The sequence below is a fragment of the Rhinolophus hipposideros genome (genome assembly GCF_964194185.1).
Source record: "Rhinolophus hipposideros genome assembly, chromosome: 18".
In the NCBI taxonomy this organism is placed as follows: domain Eukaryota; kingdom Metazoa; phylum Chordata; class Mammalia; order Chiroptera; family Rhinolophidae; genus Rhinolophus; species Rhinolophus hipposideros.
The window spans coordinates 42,229,780-42,246,072 of record NC_138064.1 but is presented as its reverse complement, the minus strand read 5'-3'; the positions used below and the strand labels follow the sequence as shown (position 1 = coordinate 42,246,072).

The following is a 16,293-nucleotide window of genomic DNA, read 5'->3' as shown; positions in this document are numbered from 1 at the left end:
CACACACTTATTTCAGAAATCTATGATCTGTATCTCTCTCAATCCCTCTTCTTTTAAAGATCTCCATCTATTATCCTTTCTTTGTTTTGTATCAATAAGCTTTCCCTGTCAGTGTGGGCCTTCAGTAACCTATAATATATGATAATTAATTAGCTCTTCCACTTTAAAAAATATGTATACACACATACATGCGTGTGCAAACAACTTGACTCCAAGTTGACTATTTTTTTTACAATGTTTCTTAGCAAAGTTTCAAAGATTTTAGAAAAAATAGTTTATATTTCGATTTCTACTTCCCCATCGCTCATTTACTTCTCAAACACCTGTTGGCCTTTACTCATATCACTTTATATGAGAAAGCTCATGCCAGAATCACAAAGGATCTCCTGTTCCTGGGGATACAATGGACAGAGGGGATGTCCATTTTAAATAGATATAAATATAGGGGGCTCTATCTTTGTATGTAGGAATGTGTATTTATTTGTGTATTGCAGAACTTTGCTGTAGCCACTGATTAGAATTATAGAAATACAGTATATAATTACAAAAACATTTCAATTTTTGTTAGATAAAAATAACATGTATTTCGAAATCATAGAAACTAAGCACTAACAGCTTAATTTTAAAAGTTACTTTGTCATTAACCAAGGGTGTGTGTCCTCAAAGCACAGCAGTCAATAAATTAATGAAAAAGAGAAGGATTGTTGAATATGAACAGATTCATTAGTTTTACAAAAGTAAATGTGATAGGAATCATTTAATATGGTTTAACATGTCACAAATGTCTTTGTTTAAAAAGTTGAGCTCCTATAAAAGGTGAAGGGGATGAGAACCAGTATTTTAAGATAATAATATTTAGATTGGACACTTTAGGAGAAATACACAGCAAAATGGCTTTAAACTAGTATATTCTTCATTTATTCAATAAATGGAACAATTTGTGAAAATAGAGGGTAGAATGTAATTGCTTTCCTTAAGAATAAAACTTTTGTATTAAAACAAAAAAAGGACTAAAGCAAAACTTACGATATGTCTCCAAGACATGTTATTGTGTTAATCCTGGATGCAAACAGTTTTGGAAAAGGAGAAAAAAATTTACAACTTTCGATGAAAATTATGTATTCTCTTTTTATATGTTTATTTATTAAAAAAATATGTACTCCTTAAAATTAAGATAAACTTAGGCACAAATTCTGATCTAGGATGTAAAATCCACTGTCATACTGGTATTCATTTAAGAAACTCTTCTTTTATGAAAAAATGAAACAAAACAAAACAAAAAAACTATCCAGAAGTGAATAAAATTCCTGGTAGTTGGTTTGAATGATAAAATAGCGGAAAAGATAGTTTATCTAAACTTATATCCATTATAAAACAATACAAGTAACAGGGTTTGTACTTGCTGCTATCATAAAATAATAAAATATACTTAAAATTATGACTAAATATGAGATACTAAAAAAGTGAGATTAATTAGTAGAATTTTTCGATACAGTGGACTTTTAGGTAAAATTTACTATGTTTTATTTGAGTTCTTCAAAACATGATAATACTACATTATTTAAAATAAGTAAGCTGAATATTTCTTGCCCATGTTGTTTTATAATTATTAATTTGTCCTACAATAGAAATCATACTTCCAAATGTGTTAGTCTCCATTTGTTTATTGTCAAGTATTAATAACTATTTTGGAATCTGCTCTTTGGGGGATACCTGGAGTTCAATGTTATACAACATGCAGAGAAGGCACAAAGGAGAGATCCTGCAGGTAGAGTACAGTATGTGGGACACGTAGGACTGCACACAGTGCGCTGCGGCATCAGGGCACAAGTATCTAAACAAGCTTGAAAGGGGACGGGAGGTGGTGATATTGCCCTCCTCCAGGTGCTGATATTGCCCAGAATTTGGAACAATGAGTAGAAGTTATTAAATGAGATAAGTAATGTACATTATATCTTAGGTTAATGTAATCTGCATCTTCCCGTTACTTTCAATTTTGATCATTTTTTTGAAAGAAATATTCATAAAATCAAGTAATCATTTAAAAGTATTCACAGTCAACAGTTCAGTCCATTTATCAACTTTTTCAAAAAGAAGAGCTTTTCTATCCTTCTCTATAGCTTCTTCTGGTTACATTAAAATAACCAGGTGTTTAGAAAAAAAACCCAGCATTAAACTTATGTCATATGACATACCCATACTTACAGCATATGCAGTATTCAGATAGTTGAGTATTAAAAAGTTTTTGTGATTAATTTTAAGTTTGTGTGTATACATGCTTTCAATTCTTTGATCATATTAAGATCACATATGGGCTAAAAAGCACCTAAGAATGCTTCAGTGTTCCAAAAATTTTTCATCAATACTGTACCCCATTATTCACAATATTTTGTCACCAAAACTATCTAAAGATATTAATTCATATATGAAGTGTGATCAAACAATACAGTGAATGCTACTGCCAACTTGTAACATCAAGGTGATATTAATTTTGTTTTTTGACCTTGATGGAATTGAGCAACCTGAGTTTGTACCCAGGAACACTATGGTGAAGTGTGAATATTATAAGTGCTTATCAGAGCATTTTAGAAATGATGTGCGTAGAAAACATCCTGAGAAATGGGCAAACACTTTCAGTCTCCATCATGACAATGCCCCGTGTCACACATTACTTCTGATACAGCAATTTCTGTCTAATAAAACCATTACAGTGTGTCCTCATCCACCTTATTCACAGTGTGACTTCTGGCTCTTCCCCAAAATCAAAATGACCATGAAAGGTAAACATTTTGAATCGATTCAAGACATAGAGGCAGTCACAACAGTACAACTAAAGACACTCATAAAAGAGGACTTCCAGACTGCTTTAGAAAGTGGTAAGAACGATGGGATAAGTGTGTTTGAAGTGAGGGGAAGTATTTCGAGGGGGATTAATGGCAATGTGTCTTTTACTGTAATAAATTTTTTTAAAATTTAAACATTCACCATAGTTTTTTTATCATGTTGTATTTCTCTTTTATATTCTTCAAATGCATATAAAACAATCCATTTCAGCTAATAATGAGCTCCACCTCTCTAAATGGTGACATTTCCAATTAAAAGCAAACCAAATTGACATTTTATTCTGTAGAGTTTCCTTGTGAATAAACACATAAATTTTGCTGGAATTTTTGAAACACAAGAAATAGCTTATGACTTATCATTACTTTTTGTTGTGGACCCTCAGCATTTTAGTAAATCAAGTTGAGAACTGTTTTCTTAACTTTTGTGGCAAGTCAGTCAGAAAATTGAAATGGGCTGATAAGAGGACTGCTAGAAAAAATACCGTGTTTCCACAAAAATGAGACCTAACTGGAAAATAAGTCCTAGCATGATTTTTCAGGATGATATCCCCTGAACATAAGTCCTCATGCATCTTTTGAAGCAAAAATTAATGTAAGATCCGGTCTTATTTTCGGAGAAACACGGTAGTTACAGTTGATATTCTCCACAGTAACTGCAGGTTCATCCATATAGGTGATTTTAGGTCCCTCTACAATACTTTCCTCTTCAAAGAATCATTGAAACAAATATATTCCAACCTTAAGATACTCATCTGTACATTCTTTGCTTATTGAACTAGTATACCTATAAAAGATTTGTCTAAAATCTTTTCTTAAAGGAAATGGTTTTCAAATGAGAATGTAGGTTTTGCTATTGTAAATTGCTTCATTTGTAAATGTACAAAAGAGTCTTTGTGGAGACAATCTTTCTGTCTATAGAAAATTTTAGAATCATTATACTAATCTTTAATAATTAAATTATATCATACATTTATCCTAGAAAAGCTTAAATTGTACCTAGTTTTCCATTCTTTTCTGGTTTCTCTCTTTCTATAACATTTTCTTACATAGAATTTCTGTAGAATGATCAAATAGGATTCTACAGGTCAAAATTATTTTATCGTCAAAATTATTTTATCGTCAAACTTATTTTATCAAATTAGTCACTTCTGTACTTCTGTACACTAAGTCACTTCTGTACACTAAGGTACTTCTGTATCTCATAAAAATATATTTAACGATTCTCTAATTCAGACTGTGGTTTATAATCCATGATGAGTACAACTTGATAATGAGCACATTCGTGTTTTTAACCAAGACTTGCCCCCCTTACCGTGCTTCCCCCATATCTCTTCTTAAAAACCACCTAACGATAATAAAATTAAAATACTATGAAATTGCACTCACTTTTTTGTCTTTGTTGTATTTGGTAAATATCTCCTGAGCTCTCTCTTCTCCTCCATCCGTGAACAACATGATAATCTTATTGCAGTTGGCTCTGGAAACATTATACTGTAAAAAAAATGTATATCATACATAATAAAAGATAGGGAATATACAGCACATGAAAGAGCATGACCAGGTTGCAAATAATGAGTAAATATCTGCTCAATAAATATATCCTAACCACTAGTTCTGGTTCAGCCCAGGCCCACCCCTAACAGGGCCTCCCCTTCACATCCCCGCCCCACCGCTGACTTCCATATGTTTCACCTCCTTCCCATCTTTGATCAAATGGTACCTAATCAGTGAAATGTACCTGAACACTACGTTTTCAATTGCAACCTCCCTCCCAGGCTGCATTTTTCTTCATAACATTTTATACTCTTTTATATATACCGTACATATTTTATTTGTTTGCTAATTGTTGGCTTCCCATAATTGAATGTAAGTCCCATGAGGGTGTGAGTTTTTTCCTTTTTTGTTCAGTGTTGTTTCCTTGCCTGGAAAAGTGCCTATTATACATAGTAACCAGTCAGTGGTTGATTAATAAATGTATTTTAATTAATAGTTATTAAGTCAATTTCATGACCCTATACTTTTTATCAGAAAAAAGTGATGTTAATTAAAAATGTGCGTACCCTTTCACATATCTTTTCAATCCATTTACAAACATTTTCCCTCTCTTCCCTCTTTATTCATCATACTTTATTCACTTTACTTTTCCAGAGTTGTAAACTGCCACTCAATCCCTAATACCCAATGCTCTTTCATATCTTTGTAAATGTCCATACCCATTCCCAGAATATCCTCCTATCCTCTCTCAAACCACCATACATATTCTTATCCTGGAAGACGAATTCCAATAGTAAAAATCTTCTCTTAAACGTTCTTTAAGATCCCAAAAGAGTAAAACATAGGAGAACAGTGGATTAGCACTAAAGGGCCACTAAAAATGAACAATTAATTTAGAAGGCTGGACTTCTTTGAGATCTGAAATTATGTCTCATCGTTTCTACCATTGTGAAGTGCTTGAGAAAGTGTTGAAATTAAAAGATTACACTAATTTATGAATGCTCAGCTTCTTTCAAAATGTCAATACGCTAGACCCATGCTGTTCAATGGAAGTACAATGTAAACCTAATTTGTAATTTTAACTTGCCAATAGCCACCTTAAAGTAAGAAGCAATGTCTGAAATTCATTCTAATATTTTATTTAATGCAGTCATCCAAAATTTTATCAATTCAATATGAAATTAATACAAAATTTATTGAGATAATATAGATTATTTTCTTTAATAATAAGTCTTCAAATTTCAGTGTGTATTTTATATTTACAACACATTTTGATTCAGACCAGGCACATTTCAGGTACCCAATAGCACTGGACAGCACAGCCCTGGCCTTTAAATTACTAATATGTTTTTTTAAATCATTAATTCTCCTGTAGGTTTAAGAGTATGATGGTCCATGCTCTACCCCATTTCCTGTTGTAAAAGTTAATAATGACAAAGTTTTTCTCTATTGATAATAAGATCCTATTACATATACTGTCACCCATTGGCTAGGTCAGTAGAACACGTAGTAAAAGCTTTTATCCAAGTATTGTGAAAACACAAGTATTGACTAATATAATTTGTCCCATTCAAACATCGTCCTTTGAAGATAACAATCCGAAAATTTGACTATACAAAAAGGTACACATTTTATCATCAAAATACTTTTTTCACATTTAAATATTTTTAACCTATTTATATTTATACCTATTTTGGTTTAGGACAAGATACTTTTGTGAAAGGTATTGAAATCCCTTAACTAAAATTAATTTTTCTGATAATTTGTCTTTTCTATCTGCATATTTAAAAATGAGCAAAATAATATGCATATAAAGAACTATTCATTAAAAGTGGTAAGGTAGATAAAGTTTTACAACTAGACTTGGTTTCACTTTTGGAATTGGTGGAGGTATTATCAAATATCAATAGAAATATCAATACAAATTAGCACACTGGGTGCTGCTGATCATTTGTATATTTGTATAAATAAAATAATAATAACTTTTCCAAGGAGAGAGAGATATTAGGAGGACACATACAAAAAGGGAAATACAGAAATGTTTTGTTTTCAACATGATTTTTCCTAGGGTTAGCCTTCTCAGGGCTTGTGATAGAGCTAGATATATCATAGCAACTTTTCAGTGGATTTGCAATTATCTACAGAATCACATAGAAACAACAATTATACCTTATTGGCTTGTAACAAATTAAGTTAAGAACTTGACTATTTCAATAAAATTGAAATGAGTAGAATTGGTAATTTACTTTAATTATTTCATAACCTGCTTTGTTGTACCCCTGCGTGGCCAGTACACAGCACAGTATCTAGCATATTTGCACTCAATAAAAGTTTTTTGGGAAAAAAATGCACCTTGATATACCTAGAAATATTTTATGAAATCCTACCTAAAAGATTAATTCAAATCTTAAGGTTTACTATGGGATAAATGATATGTCTAATTCCATTTGATACTTGCTTTGGTAATCTTAAAGGTAAACTTGGCAAGGACATACAAATAAAACGCAATGGCATTGCATGGTAATAAGACGAGAAGTGTTTGAAAGAGATAACAAAATACGCTTTGACTTTGAATAAGGCAGGCCGTAACATTTGGGAAAGTTATTTTAAAATGAAGAAGTGCAATATACAAGGGATGTGTGGAAAGCAGAACATTTGAGATATATTCCAGGAATAACCGAAACATTAAAAATCATTCACAATAGTGGTAAAGGCAGTACTAGAGGCCAAAAGAAGTAAAATTATATTTTATCAGATACTAGTAACGAATCTGGGCGTTAACGTGGCCTCTCTATTGAGACTCCCTCTATAATAGTTCATTAGGCCTGAGACCCCAAGTCATTTCACAATTGAAACCTGAATAGGAGGGAATGAAGTGAGGTACATTAATAATACTAAGAAAAATAATTAAAATGACAGGATCTAGAAAAGTTGATTATTGACTCCAGAGAAAAATAACTTTTATTTTAAAAAACTGTATCCCTTTAATACAGAAAGACTATATCTCAATCTAATGGTCCATTACATTTTACTTTCAAAGTTTTTATTTTTTATTATGAACATGCATCACTTAACAAGCATTCATTTTTCCAAAGAAAGTTTTCCTTGAACACTGCAGTAATGCACTTCTTTGCTTTCCTGTCCCCTCACTTGCTTTTCTAATAGCATCTAATAAACATCAGCAGCTCAAACTCACCATAACCACAACTGAGCTCTTTGTACCCTCACATTCCCTCTATCTAGATTCCTGTGCCATCATCCACTTAATATTCCAGTTCAGAAAACTTAGGGTCACCCAAATCCCCTCCCCCTCTCAGCAATGTCTTTCCCTATCCAGGGACCATGTCATGCCTTAACATCTCTTCTTTCCTAACACCAGGATTTCTACAATAGCTTCCTAACTTAGAACACTAGTTAGACCATGTCATTTTCAGACCATAACATTTTTGTTTGCTACTAAAGACTTCAGTACCTAAGACCTCACGGCCTTTCCATTTCCATCGCTGTTCCTGTATTGCTATGCCTCAGCCATGCCAAACTTCTTGCAATGCTTGCTGGGGGCCACACTGTCTGGCATGCTTCTGTGCCTTCGTCAATACAGTTCTTCTTAACTGAAATGATTTCTCTTCTCTCATCTACCTACCTAGATTCTACTCATTCCTCAAAATCCTGTTTTCAAGGAAATGCTGCGCTTTCCTGACCTCTGTTGGGTAAGTTGAGTCCCTCCTCCATGCTGCTCCAGCAAACACACTCCAAATGCCCCATAATGACCCGACTACATTGTACTAGGAGTAATCACATAGCGTGTTATGCTGGGCCTTCTTGAGAGCACATGGCCGTGTTTACTTCTATGATTCCAGCTCTAGCAGGGTGACAGGAAATTGTGAGGCGCTCAGTAAAATATTGGCTGAATGAACAAATGAATGAATCAACCACTCAGACATCTCAAAAAGTGTTTAGAAGATTCAGTTAGGGAACAACAAAGTCAGATTTGCAGAAAAGACCACATGTGAGGGTTTTTTTCAGTGATTTAGCAAATATGACAGGAATTATGAGCTTACTCTCCACCAGCCATGTGCTAGTCATTAATTACGGTAATAATGATCACGACTCCAACATCAACCCAATTTCCATACACACGAGGTTTGCTGTGTCAGATTCTGGAAACAAACCTGTCCACAACTCTCTGATGTATATGCTATGGTGATGGCCTTTGCATAAATGAGGAGACCAAGGTACAGAGAGGCTAGTTAGGTCTATACTCTCAACCACAGTGATCATATTATCTCTCCTCTCGAGAGATACAAAAGTGAATGATGTCTCCTGCCTTCAAATAGTTCAAAATAAAATAAATGAAACGGCCATTTGAAAATACAGTCCACATTGAGATGCCTGCTGTAACAAGGGGCAAGCAATGGGCATGCCAGAGTCAAACAGTTTAACTGTAGACATAAATAGGAGATCTCATTCAAGGGAGTCTTCCCTGAGGAATGAATGCCTGATCTGGGACTTACTTCCTGTTCACCTTAATATCCACCATTTAGATATTTCCGTATGTTTAGGAATAATTTAAAGACCCAAATTAGATGTTTAAAACTAAAATATTTCCAGCAACCATTTGATGATTAAAAGCACAAGTTTCTAGATAAATACTGCAGTAATTGAGATAAAAGAAATGATATTCTAAATATGCCCACCAAGTTTTAAGTGTTTATGCAAAATTAAATCATTACTTATAAATGGGTTTTTTAAACATCATTTGAAGAAATGATGGAAGGAAAAGAAAATCTACATTTTGTAAGCCTTTAGAATTTTGGATTTAGAAATAAAAGTAGTTTGAAGAGTTCTACTGCCTGGACACATCTGCTTTTCAAATAAACGAAAAACAGAACTGTTATCTAACTCTAGACAGTAGTAAGTATCAGCAGATGGAAACTCAGCTACTACAATTCAATAATAAAAGAGAAAAGGGGATAGTATTGATACTTACATTAAGCAGCTGTTCAAAAGCAAAACTAAAGCCCTTCTTGTAATCTGTGATTCCTTTTGCTGTAATATTATTTACTGCATCTTTCAGTACTTTCTTATTTCTTACATTTGCTTGCACAAGGTGCCGAAAACAGCTTACGTCCTGGGCATTGCTGTTAAACTGCAAAAGATAACAAAAATAAATTTATAAATGAACACTAAAATCAACTTTGTAATTTTTGTTGAATTTGTTGTTTATACTTCTCAATGCAGTTGCATTGTTTACTCTTCAAAAAAAAAAAAAAAAAAAAAGAAGGTTAATGGATTGGTAACAAAAGTTCACTGAGGATCAAATAGTAATTTTCACCTAAGCCCCTGACTCATATTGTAACCCTGAGCCTGTCACTTACTCCTGAAGCTTGGTTTTCCTGATTATAAATTTGGGATTTGAGGTATGTGAGGGCCCTGCCAGCTCTCAATTTTTATGAGCATGTAGACAACCAAAGCCCAACACATACTGAAATATATTCCGAATCCAGAAATGATATGATGACGCCTGTGCAGGATACAGGGAAAAACTGAGACTTCGCTCGTCTTTAATAAGGAAAAGCTAGATGAAAAAATAGTAGACTGAACAAAACGCACAGAGATTTAATAATTTTGAAATTTGAGAGTAGAGTCTTCCTATGGGGAAGAAAAGCAATCTGAAAGTATCAGGAACAACGGGTGGCCTTTTAGAACTGTCACTCCAGATATTACGTACAGAACTGCAGTGGAGGTAGGGGGGCAAGACATCATTGCAGTCCTTGCTGTGAGTGGCGAGGCCTAAGCGACAGAGAGGCTCCGGAGGAGACAACATAAGCTCCAACGGTACCTGCCCCAAGTTGAAAATTTAAGAATGATCGCCAAAGTAATTTCAACAACCCTATAAAAAGTATTCACATAGTTCACTGGATATTTCCAAAAAGATAAGAACAATAAGAATACAACAATAAGATCTAGGATAGTAAGATGAGTGGGATCATCCTATCATTTAGTAACTCTCCTATTTGTAGAATTCCCTCAGACTCTTGGGGCCTAGACTGTCCCATCAACAAAATGAGGATGATGATGATGATGATAATAATAATAATAAACTTGTCAGAAGGTAGGGGGTTAGCCAGAAAAAAAGTTGAAGACATTCTCAGATCAAAAACATATAATTAAATCATTTTAACAGGTAATCACAAGGCAAAATATAAATTTTATAAGTAATTATATATTCTTATAACTATAAGGCATCATTTTTTTCCCTCTGAAGATCACTGAAGTCTAATTATAAAGTGCACTGTACTTTTCACCAATCAACTAAGCAAATATTTACTAGCAGCTTTCTATATATCTAGAATTATAGCTGGTGCTAGTTTTGTGCCTTCAGACATTAAGTAAACTGTACACCTACATACATGTACATTTGTATGTATGTAAACACTTACATGGTGTTTACAATGTGCTGCATTTACTACATGTTCCATAAATATGAATCATTTCTTTTCGTAGATGCCCTACAAGATTACTCTTATTATCCATGAAGAAACTTAAGCAAAGAGAGGTTAAATCATTTGTCCATAGTCACACAGCAAATAAGTGATGGAGAATAGGCACTGTGGCAGAAGAGTCTGGGATTTTAACTATTCTCACATGGCCGCTCAAAATATTACAATAAATTATGATTACTTCTGCTAAGCAAGATAATGGTATGCTCTAGAAGACAATATCAGGGGAATGGGTTATAATTTGGACTGTGAGCAGTTAGAGGAGATCCCATGAAAAAAAAGGCATTTCCTGTGATTCCAGAGAAATGTTTCATATGAAGACTATGGAGGAAGAACATTACAGGCAAATAGAACAACATATAAAAAAGCCCTGATGGGATCAAATATATGGTGATGGAAGGAGAACTGACTCTGGGTGGTGAACACACAATGGGATTTATAGACGATGTAATACAGAATTGTACACCTGAAATCTATGTAAATTTACTAACAATTGTCACCCCAATAAAATTAATTAAAAAAAAAAAAAAAGGCCCTGATGTCCATGGAGGGCAGAGGAGCCTTTTAAAGAAACATAAAGAAGGAGAGTTTAGCTCAGTCAGAGATGAGGACAGATGATGTATAAGGAACATGACAAACAAACAAAGAAACAAAAACTCATAGAGACGGACACTAGTTTAGTGGTTACCAGAGGGTAAGGGGGTGGGGGGTGGCAGATGCCGATAAACGAGATCAAATATATGGTGATGGAAGGAGAACTGACTCTGGGTGGTGAACACACAATGTGATATATAGATGATGTATTACAAGATTGTACACTTGAAACCTATGTAACTTTATTAACCATTGTCACCCAAGAAACTTCAATAAAAAAATAATAAAAGTTCAGGGAGGTAGGCAGGGGTTAGGTAATGCAGGGTCTAATGGAAATGTGAAGAATTGGGATTTTATTTTCTGTCAATTGGAAAGTCACAGAAAAATTTTAAGCCAAATGAAAGATAATATAACCTAGAATTTTAAGAGATTATCCTAGCTACTGTTTGGGAAATGGATTTAAGGTGAGCAAATTTAAAGGAGGAGGATAGTTAGAAGGCTACTGCAGTAACCTAGCTAAACATAGACATATATAGTAGCTTTGTTATTTGTGGAGATGGTCAGAAAAGGCAGGATTCCAATCTATTTTGGAGGAAGAATCAACAGGACTTGGTGGTGGATGGGGTACGTGGTGGAATAAGAGAGTGCTATCTTGAATGACTGCCACGTTGTGACGGAGGCCTCTGGATGGCCAGAGGCCTGGGGGAGTGACAGGCTCAGTGATACTTAAGGGATAGGGAAGAGCAGCACAGAGTTCAAGTGAGGGTGAGTTGTCAACGTAAGTCAGAAATGCAAATGGAGATGTCAGAATATCATAACATTTAAAGCAGGAGGCTCAAAAGAAGTCTTGGTTAAAGATTAACCAAAAAAATAAAATACTTCAGCATAGAGATTTGGTTTAAGACCATGTGAATTAAAAGTGAAGTAGAGGAGGAGTCCTTGAGCAAACTAAGAGTTAAGTGGCTTCCCATGGAGGCAAGAAAGAAATAAGGTGATTGGACTGTCTTGGATGATGAGAGAAAATAAAAAAAATAAAAAGTCTCAAGAAGAAGACATTGCAGTTCAGAGACAGAGAAGATAAGAACGTATTGAATGCAGCCATGCTACAAAGCAGTCTCTGTGGGGGCAGAAGCCAGTGGAATGCACTGAAGAACAAGGGGGAGTGAGAGCACGTGCTCAAGAGGCTCTTCAAAGCACATAGGGAAGCAGAGAAGAAAAAGAGGGTGGTACCTATAAGGGTGAACCTGGGTCAGGGAAAGGCTTCTTTAAAAGGAATGGTCACTGCAGCAGGAGAGGACTAATATTAAACAGTGAAAGAAGAAAATGATGCTGGAAATAGAAAAGGGTTGAAAAAATAAAGTTCTTGTGAAGGTGGGGAAGAAAGGGTAGCACATAAAAGAATGACCCTTTAAGAAAACACGTATTGACTTCAGTGTTGCAGGAAAGAAGAGGGAGAGCTGAGCACAGATGCTAGGGGTATGGAGATTCGGTGTTGAAAAGGTCATAGTTACTAGTGGGCTTTTGTCCCCAGTGAACAACGAGGTGAGGTCATCAGGAGAAAGTAAGGGAGTAGATGGAAGGTATGGAGAGAGTGGATATTAACAGGAAGTAAAATGTCCTGCACACATAAAAAATTTGAGTTCTTTCTTATTTTGATATTGAATACTACTTTCGGGTACATCATATATATGAGAACAAAGGTCCCACATGTTTGTTTACTCTTTTCTATAAATTTGAATGTTGAAAACTTAGTGTCTTCAGGTCCAAATCTAATTCCCACTGACTCTTTCATCACTATTCCATTCTTTGGTAATGTGACATAATCTTAATCTACACATTCCACTTTGAAAATAAAGGAATGTGAGAACTCTTACATTAGAAAGTAGAAAAAAAAAGTAGTTTGCCAATATATTAATAGTAAAATGTCTAACTTTAGAGCATTATTAGGTAGGGTTATAGGAAATGTTAATTGATTTAGTTAAATCATGAATCATGATAAATTTACAAGTTATGCAGAAAATGAGCACTGAATAATGTATTGCACCGTGTCTTCAGATTGGCATTGACCTGTTTTTAACACAGAAAAGTGAAGCATCTCATTAAGTGACTTTAACACAAACTGATTAAATGTAAATTCAATTCATTAAATACAAATTCAGTGGTGTATAATAGAAATATTACAATTATATTCATATTAAACTCATAAATAATGCAGAGAAAAGCATAACTTACAAAGCATGAATCCCTATAGCAAGGCTTATTCTCCTAAGGAGAGAGATGGAAAATTTTAAAAGTTCTAAATTAGGTAAGTATACATTTCACAGACACCTTATACTCATCTGCTTTTAGAACCTGTTCATGAAAAAAGAGCAGCTTTATTTCCATGAACTGAAATTGCAGCACTTGGTAACACGTGCCTAGATTGTCATTTATAAACCACATATTTAATATGTAAGCCACACATATATTAAAAACCTTAGGGCAAAAGTTTAATAACATAGCATTATAAAACTTTGAAACAGTATATGGTGAGTGAAAATAGATTTAAGGAGCCTTGCTTTTTTGTCATCTAATATATTTTTCACTGACCCTACAAAGTCAGAAATCCAAACTAACATCAAACAAATTTCTTTCCTGACCCCCAACCCCCCCACAAATTCAACCAAGTAAGTCTCTTATTGGAACTGCTGAGAAAAACCATCTGAGACAGGAAGGTGTAACGTGAGTATCTGGGTAGAAATCATGAGGAACTTTGCATCTCTACTCCAGCATTTGGACATTCTTTCATTTCCCCTTCCACATATCCTGTTCCTTCGACTCACAACACTTTTTGTTTCTTCTGCACTTGGTTATTCCACTTATCTCAACATTTTTTCCTAATAAAAGGCTTACATGACCTTCCCTGATTAGGTCAAATCACCCCACTATAAGTTCTCCTAGGTTTAGAGATACCTCTTTTTGATAGTTCACATCACAGTTATAATTTCATACTTCTTTGAATGATATGTCAATTGACTCTTAATAGAAGCACATATGGTAAAAGAAAATAGCCACCCACTAATGCATCCTCAGTACTTGGTGTATAATAGTATTTATGCTATAAAAACTAACTGAATAAATGCATGGAGTTTAAGAAAATTAGAAGATGGTGCAAACTGTTGATCAATAATCAAGCTATAGACTTAATAGTGTAGTAATTACATTTTAGCTCTACAATATGTTGTTAAACTCATACATTCATAAATATACCCTGTCCAAATAGATGCCATTAAAATAGTCAAACGAAGATTTATGTAGAACATCCAGCATAGACTCTGGCACATAAGAGATGTTAAATCAACTGCGACTCTATCATCTTAAAAATTATTTTAGTAAAAACAGTAGTATACTCAATATTGAAGTCAGAATGTATTCCTAGATTCATGAGAAAGGCTCAAACAAACAATTCAGATAAATAAAATATCAGCTTTAGTGAGCTTTAAATAACATCCGCTAACGGGATGATACAAGTATCTCTCAAACATCAGTTTAATGTTTAAAACAGTTTCTAAGATAACCATGAAGAGTAAATTTCAATGCTTCCAAAAAGCATTGCTATTAAATATCATAGTCAAGTACACACATCAAATTAAAAGATACTTTAGGGCCTAAACAAATTGTAAATTTCTTAAATAAAGTAACTTAAACTCTTGGTTTTATACAGGCAATATCTATTTTTGTTCTGATGTCCTTTGCTGAATAAGACATTATTCCAAAAAATACTCGTGAGAGAGGGGGCTCTGTTGCTTATCGGATTAACCAGTGATACAAACGAAATTTGAAGTAAAAGAAAACATCATCAAGTTCCTGGAAAGCAACTTGTCTAGGAATGGCACATGTAATACACCTTCATGGAGCACTAGGTCTCCCTTTGAAAAGGTTGATGGGCTCGAGTAGTTTTACCCTAAAATGTTAAGAATTAAAAAAACAAAAACAAAACCCTGAAGGTACTATTGTTCCACTTGGAACTGCAGAGATAGAGAGTGGCCATTTAATATTTGTCTGACCACTCAGCATGCCTTTATTTCTATCCCTTCACCTCATCCACGGATTCTGAACTGATAAAGGCTGATGTATGTTAGGGTACTTTGCATACTGCTTATATTCATCAAACATCCTTTAACGGGCAAAATGTACATAATGTATAATTCCTTGGTTTTTGAAAAACTGTTCTGTATCTAAATTATTTCTTAGAACACTTCTTAATGATCTGTTTCCTCTCTTTTTTGCATGTAAAGGAAATACAGTGGAAAACTGTGGGCTCAAGCTGTATAGGTGATCAGCAAAAATGATAACTCAAATTTAGACCGGCCTGCTTTGGAACATGGACACTTTTTCAAATTACAAAATATGAGTATTTTTTTACATAATTAAACAATAACAAATAATTTATATAACAAATTTATATTATATAAAATTATTAATTTAAATGAAATATCTAAATTAAATAAACAACAATTTTGTATGTCAAACAGCACAAATTATGGTATCAGAAGCTATGCACATTTTGGACACCAGATGGCGATGCAAGAAAAATAAAGTGAACAGAATCTGTGATCTTCAAAAACTTGATTAATTTTTATTCCTATTAAAATCTTTTTATTTATATTGATTTTCTTATTTTTCTTAAAAAATTTTGGAACTATAGAATATTGTAAAAAACAAAATGGTCATGCTAAACCCCAGAGAAAATAGCTGATAACGTTTATCCAGGCACATATACATATTCCCTCTTACTTCATTCTCAAAAACACTTAACATTTTTATTGCTAAATTGTAAGTAAAAATAATTTTTCAGTATTCTAATTACTTGAATTTCC

At 33.8% G+C, this 16,293-nt stretch overlaps 1 protein-coding gene across 5 annotated transcripts in view; it reads right to left on the bottom strand.

Annotated features, from left to right (window-relative positions):
* CACNA2D1 (calcium voltage-gated channel auxiliary subunit alpha2delta 1) overlaps positions 1–16,293 on the bottom strand; it is a 469,014-nt gene that overhangs the window by 77,827 nt on the left and 374,894 nt on the right. For all 5 annotated transcript variants that reach the window (XM_081079528.1, XM_081079529.1, XM_081079531.1 and 2 more), the window contains exons 11-12: positions 9,328–9,486; positions 4,230–4,334 (exon numbers count right to left, since the gene is read on the bottom strand). In XM_081079528.1, the coding sequence (XP_080935654.1) occupies positions 4,230–4,334; positions 9,328–9,486 (264 nt within the window). The remainder of the gene's footprint in view (positions 1–4,229; positions 4,335–9,327; positions 9,487–16,293) is intronic.